Raw genomic sequence first — 10,324 nt, forward strand, 5'->3', positions numbered from 1 at the left:
CATTTTAATATGAATTGTTCAAAAAAAAAAAAAAAAAGAGATATATGTATAATGAAGTACACCTAAGTTGCTTCAGTCTAGTAAGTGTTCATTTTAAAATATTACTACCAACAAAAAAGTTATTCTCACGTTTACTTTATACAAATCAGTAAAGATTTCACAGCAAGACACATGATCCGTGATTTTTCAGAGTGACGCTAAAAGGCCCTGTACTTGCTAGAAACTATCAATCAGACGACAGTAGGCATGTAGTATATTGTGTACTACAGGTTTTTCAGCAAAGTTAATATAGAGGCCTTAGAAATGCATTTATCAAATATGATAAAGCAGGCTTTATAGGGTTAATTTATGTCTATTTTGTATAATAAATTTCAGGAGCTATGAAAGAGCAATCTTTGTTGTCATTTTATATGGGAATAATATCAATTCATTTTCTTGTCATTCTATCTTAGTGTGTTTTGCTTTTTTTTTGCAGTATTTTGTCCTGGTTCTCATGCATTGAAAGGTTCAGTCGTGTGTGTGTGCGAGTGTGTTTGACATGTTTCTGTGGGCCGTGCATGTGTATTAGAAATGTCAGTTTGTGTGAAATACACAGAACATCAAAGCTCAGCCTGTCTGCCTGTTCTCACAGAAAGAGAACCTGCCCTATTTCTGCACAAAGGCTCTCTTTGAAAGTTTCGAGAAAAGCCCAATTAAAGCAGAGAATTTCTCCCTGTCCCAGAGCCGGAGGATGCATAGATGAAGACAAAAGCATGTTCAGACGGCCACAATGACACAGCCTAGTGGGAAAACAATGGGGCTGCGTCTTTTCGCAAACTTGTAAATGCATTTAATAAAACGCTTTACCTTTCATAAGCTCGTGTGCTCTGTTCACGTCAAACTTTCGGGCACGTATGAATCTCAGAAGAAGGGAATCTGGTTGGTTCTCAAATTTTTCTTGCACAGCTTTAGCAAGATCGTCCCCTTTGCTTGCCTTTTCTTTTATCATGGCCCTCAATTCCTTTATGGAAGACACTTTCCTCTCCTCCGTTTAATTCAGTTCATCTTTAGCCTTTGAGATGGGAAGATGAATGCACATATATGTGTGACTAAAAGATATGTTATAGGCTTTCTAGCAGGGTATAATATTGTGATACCTTCTGTTTTGTGTGATCCGGTAGTTTCTTGCAGGGTCCGTAAACCGGCCCGTGGTCCTTAACGCTCAGATGTTCGAGTTTAGTGCATAGCGCCTGCTCCTCCTCAGATACCATACGAAATGTTCCGGTCTAATGGGATGAAAATGAAAAGAAAGGCTTATATTATGTGCCATGCTTGACAGAATCACAGACAAGAGGGTTTAAAGAAAGCTAATCCCGTGTCCAACTCTCAGTAAACCAGTGACTATTTAATAATCCCCATCACATGACCTACTGAAACACCTTGAGAAACGAGATTAGTTCATCCCATCGACTGCATTTAACAATAGAGGTTATTATGGAAGCTGAAAGAGTAGTTACTTACAGCAGCCATGATGCTGAGATCCTGGCTGAACGGAACTGAAAAGAAAATTCATATTTCACTGAACATCTCTAGATTTAATGATAACACTGGTTTAAATGGTATATTTGAGAGTTAAATAAAGTATAAGTTTACAACTTTTGCATGTAGATTCTTTTCCTTGTAAAAATAAAACCAAATATTAATGTAAGAAAGGTCATTCTTAGGATTAATTCTCTAAAAACAATTTCTAATCTTTGCTGCAACAATCTTCACTTTATTTATTAAGATGACTTATTGTTCAACATGCATAATTTAGTTACTTTTTAAAAATTGATCTTAAATATAATTAAAATTTTGCAGTTTTCAGTCTGTTAAACTTGATGTAAACATAAAAACAGAACATTCCGGAATTCACTGTTGCATCATATAATTAATTCTTGTAAGTAATTATTTAAAAAGATTAACCCACAAATGTAAATTAGTCATTATTAAAACGGCATTTTAATTTTTTTTCTGAAGTGAACATATGCTTGACAATATTTTGTTTGATAGTTGAAATAGCCTTTAAGCTTGAACATTTATTTGCCTTACAGATAGATAGATAAATAGATAGATAGACAGATAGACAGACAGACAGACAGACAGACAGATAGATAGATAGATAGATAGATAGATAGATAGATAGATAGATAGATAGATAGATAGATAGATAGATAGATAGATAGATAGATAGATAGATAGATAGATAGATAGATAGATAGATAGATAGATAGATAGATAGATAGATAGATAGATAGATAGATAGATAGATAGATAGATAGATAGATAGATAGATAGATAGATAGATAGATAGATAGATAGATAGATAGATAGATAGATAGATAGATAGATAGATAGATAGATAGATAGATAGATAGATAGATAGATAGATAGATAGATAGATAGATAGATAGATAGATAGATAGATAGATAGATAGATAGATAGATAGATAGATAGATAGATAGATAGATAGATAGATAGATAGATAGATAGATAGATAGATAGATAGATAGATAGATAGATAGATAGATAGATAGATAGATAGATAGATAGATAGATAGATAGATAGATAGATAGATAGATAGATAGATAGATAGATAGATAGATAGATAGATAGATAGATAGATAGATAGATAGATAGATAGATAGATAGATAGATAGATAGATAGATAGATAGATAGATAGATAGATAGATAGATAGATAGATAGATAGATAGATAGATAGATAGATAGATAGATAGATAGATAGATAGATAGATAGATAGATAGATAGATAGATAGATAGATAGATAGATAGATAGATAGATAGATAGATAGATAGATAGATAGATAGATAGATAGATAGATAGATAGATAGATAGATAGATAGATAGATAGATAGATAGATAGATAGATAGATAGATAGATAGATAGATAGATAGATAGATAGATAGATAGATAGATAGATAGATAGATAGATAGATAGATAGATAGATAGATAGATAGATAGATAGATAGATAGATAGATAGATAGATAGATAGATAGATAGATAGATAGATAGATAGATAGATAGATAGATAGATAGATAGATAGATAGATAGATAGATAGATAGATAGATAGATAGATAGATAGATAGATAGATAGATAGATAGATAGATAGATAGATAGATAGATAGATAGATAGATAGATAGATAGATAGATAGATAGATAGATAGATAGATAGATAGATAGATAGATAGATAGATAGATAGATAGATAGATAGATAGATAGATAGATAGATAGATAGATAGATAGATAGATAGATAGATAGATAGATAGATAGATAGATAGATAGATAGATAGATAGATAGATAGATAGATAGATAGATAGATAGATAGATAGATAGATAGATAGATAGATAGATAGATAGATAGATAGATAGATAGATAGATAGATAGATAGATAGATAGATAGATAGATAGATAGATAGATAGATAGATAGATAGATAGATAGATAGATAGATAGATAGATAGATAGATAGATAGATAGATAGATAGATAGATAGATAGATAGATAGATAGATAGATAGATAGATAGATAGATAGATAGATAGATAGATAGATAGATAGATAGATAGATAGATAGATAGATAGATAGATAGATAGATAGATAGATAGATAGATAGATAGATAGATAGATAGATAGATAGATAGATAGATAGATAGATAGATAGATAGATAGATAGATAGATAGATAGATAGATAGATAGATAGATAGATAGATAGATAGATAGATAGATAGATAGATAGATAGATAGATAGATAGATAGATAGATAGATAGATAGATAGATAGATAGATAGATAGATAGATAGATAGATAGATAGATAGATAGATAGATAGATAGATAGATAGATAGATAGATAGATAGATAGATAGATAGATAGATAGATAGATAGATAGATAGATAGATAGATAGACAGACAGACAGACAGACAGATAGATAGATAGATAGATAGATAGATAGATAGATAAAGTAATAAGTTTACATGACATGACTGAGAAACAACTTCAAATATGAACAACAATATTGTTTAATACAGCAAACTGACACATCATTAGATTTGATGGGCTCTGATACTATTAATATCATCAAGCATTTTGTCTGATTAGAGAGCAACAGTATAAAAACTGTGATTTTCCACAATAAACAACTGAAATACTATTCAGTAAAGTTAAAGATCTGCATTCAGTCAATTAATAAGTAAATGATACAACTAAAAGCTTGTTTTAAGTATCAGTCAGTGCACCCTGAATCCAGTCCCAGCATCCTCTTAGCCTGTCAGCTTAAACTCAGAGCAAGTATATGACTTTAATAAGCCTCAGAGGCTGTGACTTACCTCAGCCGAGGGAGATTGGGAAGTGCAGGGCTGGATGAGGGGTGCAGGCGGGCGCAGCTTACTGAGAGATTAACCTGTCACACCCCATAACTCACAACACATTCATCTCATCTACATAATAAACATTCACCAGGGGAGGGACTGAACCGGACCAACTACAAAACATCAGCAGGTGGACAAAAAAAAGAGTGTGCTCTGAACTCAGTTTTAAGACTTTTTTTGCTTTTAGTATGTAATTGTTGAGTTTATGATTGTGTTGAGGTCAGAAAAATAGTATGCCAATGCTTGTATAATAACTTTTATTAATAAATAAACATTATACAATGCACAACAGAACAGTATTTCAGTCATGTTTAAAATGATGTGAATTCAGGTTTCATTTCTAGCTATTTGAATGCATATTTACTATTGAACCGCTAAGCATTATATAATGTAACTAGATTTTTTACATTTCTATACAAAATGAGTGTCAGATGCAAGGGTGTTCACTGCAAAATGTTTTTCTTACTCAATATTTTTTATTCTAGTATAAATCTCTAAACATTCGTAAATCAACATACTTGAGAAGCAACATGATTTAAGATATGAAGTCTTGTTTACTGAAAAATTGAGTGAGTGTGCACTTAATATCAGTGGGGCCAGAAAAATAAACTTAATTCGAAAGGGAAAACACGATTATTTTTCTTACCCCACTGAGACATTTTTCAGAAAGCAAAATGTAATACATTGTCATTTTCTTTTTATAGCAAATGTATCTTGATTTAAGAATGTATAGATGTTTGTAATTTAAAACAAGACAAAAATACTGAGTAGAAAAACTTTTTTTTTTTTTTTTGCCAGCGTTGCTATTTGGTTGCTAGGGTGTTCTGGGTGGTTGCTGTCAGTCACATATGCTGTGTACACCAATAGTCCCATCTGACCTTGCCTAAGATGATGAAGTCATTTATTCTAGTGACCTCTAGAATTACATAAGCCCTTTATACAGAAGCCTCTGTTCACTGAATGAAGATGCACAGAACTACAGAGAGCTGTTGATGAGAAATGAACATACATACATACATTCTCTGTCATGCTTCATTTGTGATGCCTACCGATAGTGATGTTCAGTAAAGAACACATGAATACATTACTTTAGCAATACGACAAACATTCTACATATACTGATTAGCGAATTCATGATCTTTCATCAGTTTTTGACATTTGATCATTTCATATGGCAAGCAGTTTGGAGAATGAATGGATGCATGGATGGGATCATTTCTGAATTTTTTTTTTTTGAGGTCGTAGGCCATTAGTGCCTTTGAGAAATAAAAGAATAGAATTTTTAGCATGAATTAACATTTTATGATAAAAAATACCAGTGTGCAATATCAAGCAGTATAACAAACCGTTTCTGTACAGCGAAAATAACTGAAAGTGAATCACATCCGAAGCCTTGCATATTCAAGTTGTAAATGTCCATGCGCGTGCTTACATAAAGACTTTATTCTGGTGATCTGGATTCAAAAGCCTCAAATCTGTGCTTTGATTTGGTCACAGACTAGACTAGAGAAACAGATACAAGCTGCAAATACAACACAAGTTCTTTTTATAACAAAATAACCGTTCATTGTTGATTGCCTCAAAACATTGGCAGCCTAAATTGGTCACACAGACGGATTGTGATCTAAAAGGCTCTAATCCTGCGACCACTGACTGAGATTCACAATAACATTATTACACGCATTTTGTACTGCATTGGGTTTTACACTTTATAATCCTCACTGAGCAATCCTTGATGTTTATTCCCTCTTTAAACCCCACTGTTATACAGCGAGCACTTTTTGTAATTAAGGTTTTGGTTTGGCAACTAAAAATATATTATAAAAAAGTAAACGGTAAACTGCCATTTGGGAAATTGTGGTCCTGCTCGCCCTCGTTTCATTAAGTTACTTACTGAAAACTTACTGATCTACTATTTAAGCTGCTGCTTCTTCTTATGAAGAAGAACAATAACTCCTTCTAGAGCTTTAAAGCTACAACCACCAAACTCGGGTCAGATTTTCTAAATTGTCTGACTTGGTGTGCTATGACTTTTCTAACTGATACGACTTACGGTTTTCGTAAACCAGACTATCATTACCACCAAAAATCCCATAGACTTTCATTGAGGGGGTGAAAACTTTTGTACAATGAGACTTATGGTGTCTATTGCTATAGCAAAGCTTAACAACTCCCTACTGAAAAAAACAGCTAAAACCAGCTCAAGCTGATTGGCTGCTTTGGCTGGTCTCCCAGGCTGGTTTTAAAGTGGTTTTGGTCACTTTTTAGCTGGTCAGGTTGGTCTTAGCTGGTCAAGCTGGGAGACCAGCTAAAAGACCAACCAAGCTTAAACTAGCTAAGACTAGACAACCAGCCTAGGCTGATTTTACCTGGGTTTTAGCGTTTTATTATTATTATTATTTATTTATTTATTTATTTATTTTTTTACATTGAATCAACTGTTTTTTGCTTGTTTGTTTTTTTACTAAATCAGCTGGTTTTATTTGGTTTTAGATTTTTTTTTTCATTCATGTTAAAAACATGTTAACAACATGCTAGAACCAAACGTTAATCATGCTAAGAACATGCTAGCAAAACGCTAGCAACATGCTAATAATGTTAAAAACATGCTAGCAACATAGTAATCATGTTAGAATCATGCTAGCAACATGCTAATCATGTTAAAAACATGATAACAGTGTGCTAACAACATGCTAAAATATACTAACAACATGTAATCATGGTAACAACATGCTTATCATACTAGAAACATGCTAACCACATGCTAATCATGTTAGAGGCAATGTTAAAAACATGCTAGTAACATGCTAACAACATATTAATCGTGTTAAAACATGCTAATCATGCTAGAAACATGCTAGCAACATGTTAACATGTTGATCATGCTAAAACATGCTAGCCAATCATGTCAAAACATTCTAATCATGCTAGAAACGTGCTAGCAACACGTTAGCAAAATGTTCATTGCATTAAAAAACATGCTATTAACATGCTAATTGTGTTAAAAACATGTTAACAACATGCGAATCATGTTAGAAATATGCTATCAACATGCTAAACATGTTTTATAAAACAGATAGTTCCGGTCCTTGATTCTGATTGGTTGAGCCAAGTTTGAAGCTGTTGTAAATTACTCTACAAACATACATCTTTGTTTACATTTGTGTGTTGCTCGGCACAGCAACACACAACCGTTTCTAAGGAACTACATTGTTTGGCTGAAGAATAATGTTTGTATTAATATCATTACACTTTATTTGCTCTGTTTTATTTTGTGAAACCTAACTACGTATATGGAATAACCGTTTTATAAAAGCAATAAGCCCCGTGAAGCCGTGGTTTACAGTGAATTTATAACAGCTTCACGTCGTGCCGAACAACGCCCCTTAGCTGTTATAAATTCACTGTAAACCATGGCTTCTTGGGGCTTATTGCTTTAAAAGACATGCTAATAATTCTAAAATCATGCTAGCAACATGATAACAACATGCAAATTGTATTAAAACATGCTAACAACATACAAATTGTGTTAAAAAATGCTAGCAACATGCTAACCATGCTAAAATGATGCTAGCAACATCTCTCTAATCTAAACTTTCAAACTTCAAGCTTTTACAGCTGCTTCAAACTTTCAGGCTAGGCTTTCTCAAGCCAACTTCAAAGTTTGTTCTCAAACTTTACTCATCTAGTTCATAATTACAGTTCATGCTAACGATTTAGTTCAGGCTTCGGAGTGAATGGGGTTTTCTTCATGGTGGCGGGGTGAATTTAGGACAGGCGACAGGTCTGCAGAGATGCTTTCCATTCAGGCATGTGAGCACAAACCCGATAATGAGCAGAGGAGGAACAGTTCTTGTATGAGTCCATCACAAAACCCTGCTGCTCTGCTGCACAGGCACAAATGAGCGACCCTCCCTGCAGCCCACGACATTGTCTGCAGAACAGCTCCTCACTACATAGCATTCACTCATTAGTGGTGGACTTTGTTACCGTTTTATTCTGTGATTCTTTTCAAAGATACAGTGGCCCCCAAAAGTATTTGGACACGTACGCCACACTTAATGCAGTTCATTCAAAAAATGCAAGTGTCCAGATACTTTTTAGGGCCACTGCACAGGGGCTGGACTGGACTGACATGCAGCCATTTGTTTTTCATTTTGTTTCTGCTGTTTATAAAAGGTCATGAAAAATCAGCAGTAACATTTTTTTTTTGAGAATTTCTGTATTCTCTACAAAAAAAAAATACAACTTATTTTCTTTCATTCACCATTTATAAACTATTTATTGTGTAATAAATGCAGTTTTTCAGCCACCCAGAGTTATGTTAGTATCATTCTCTATTCCCAGTATGCATTATGCAACCATAATTCAATAAGTGGTGTCCAGTTATCATCTGGAATATAAAACTGCATTTCTATTCCAGTTTTGTGTATAAATGCTTTAATTTTATAGGCAGTTTGATTAACTAGTGAGCCTAGAGAGATAGTAATATTATAGGTGCATTACACTGGAAATGTGGATGCTGCACACTGGTGGTGGTTGAGGAGAGACCCCCCCACATGATTGTAAAGCGCTTTGGGTGTACAACAATACACAATAAAGTGCTATATAAATGCATCATTAATTCATTCATAAGGAAGGCTGAGCACACTGCATTGTGGGATACAGTTTCTCAAGCAGAGTGCTCTGATTGTATGCTGCACATTTGGACAAAATTAGCAGCTCATCTAGGAATTCTATGCATACTGAGAATTCACATACTGCAGGATACTATACACTGCAAAAACAGTACTAGTAATATGCAATTACGAACAGTCAATACTTTACCGACATTCTGTGCAGAAATCTGACATCTAGAGGCTAAATGTGGTATTGCAAGTTCAAGCTAAGGTTGAACCATGTTTCAGTTCTTTTTACTTCCCCAGACAGAGCATGTTAAAACAGAAAGCAAACTAAACGAATGCCAGTGAAGCCACTTATTGTACTTAAACATTAACTTCCAGAGGATGTAGTGCTAGTGTTTAGTAAAGGCCTTTAAGTTGTTGAAACAGTAACATGCCATTTGTTAGTTTTCTTTCAAATAAATGCACAGAAACACTAAAACTAAAACTGCATGCTGCTTCCACTAGTTTGAAATGCAAATATATTTATATTGCTTTAATATGTTGCATAATCACATATTAATATGATTAGGGAACATAAACAATGCTAGTTACCACATTTTTTTCTCATTTTACTGTGAAATCTCATCAAATGTTTTATATGATCATGAGTCCAAACTGTTCAGTCAAAGCATTTGGCTGCCCATTGAATTTACTTCAATTTCTTAGATATTAATAAACAGGGGCCTGATTGTAAACTATTCAGCTCATATGATTGCTTTGTCAATGCTTTACACTGGTAAATATGTTAACTTATGTAGCAAACACAGATCGTTTTTGAATGTAAAGTGCGTGAGATGTTTTAGTTGAATTACATTAACTGTCACAATAGAGTTTACTTGCTAGATGATAAATATTTGTAGCATTAAATAACCAGTGTTATGTTGCCCTGCTTAATAATTGCAACAACCCAATAAATTAATTAAACATCCTAACTTTGTGGATTAAGTCAAGACAAGAGGTTAGTTAAAGAAGTTATTTGTGGTAATTCTTTGAATTCTTACGTTTTGTATTAACAGTCTTAATACAAGAGATAAGACCATTATTGAGGCCTAATACAATCTTGCTTTTGTCATATTGTTTTGTAACATAATTTATGCATTTTCTTGATCGCTGTCTGAATGTCAAAATTTGACCTTTCAGGTGCTTGAAACCTTACAAACAAAACGTATGGAACTTAAGTAGGTCTACTATATACTGTATAGGCTACATGTGGATAGTCTTTTTCCCACTGGAACAA

The 10,324-nt window shown here is 33.3% G+C and overlaps 1 protein-coding gene across 1 annotated transcript in view; it reads right to left on the bottom strand.

Annotated features, from left to right (window-relative positions):
- The window catches only part of LOC107662294 (retinaldehyde-binding protein 1-like), an 8,335-nt gene extending 3,875 nt beyond the window's left edge, over window positions 1-4,460 (bottom strand). The window contains exons 1-4 of the mRNA XM_016452265.1: window positions 4,382-4,460; window positions 1,501-1,535; window positions 1,137-1,265; window positions 847-1,051 (exon numbers count right to left, since the gene is read on the bottom strand). Of these exons, the coding sequence (XP_016307751.1) occupies window positions 847-988 (142 nt within the window). The 5' untranslated portion in view covers window positions 989-1,051; window positions 1,137-1,265; window positions 1,501-1,535; window positions 4,382-4,460. The remainder of the gene's footprint in view (window positions 1-846; window positions 1,052-1,136; window positions 1,266-1,500; window positions 1,536-4,381) is intronic.
- Window positions 4,461-10,324: the final 5,864 nt, after the last annotated feature.

The sequence above is a fragment of the Sinocyclocheilus anshuiensis genome, unplaced genomic scaffold (genome assembly GCF_001515605.1).
Source record: "Sinocyclocheilus anshuiensis isolate Anshui unplaced genomic scaffold, SAMN03320099.WGS_v1.1 scaffold579, whole genome shotgun sequence".
In the NCBI taxonomy this organism is placed as follows: domain Eukaryota; kingdom Metazoa; phylum Chordata; class Actinopteri; order Cypriniformes; family Cyprinidae; genus Sinocyclocheilus; species Sinocyclocheilus anshuiensis.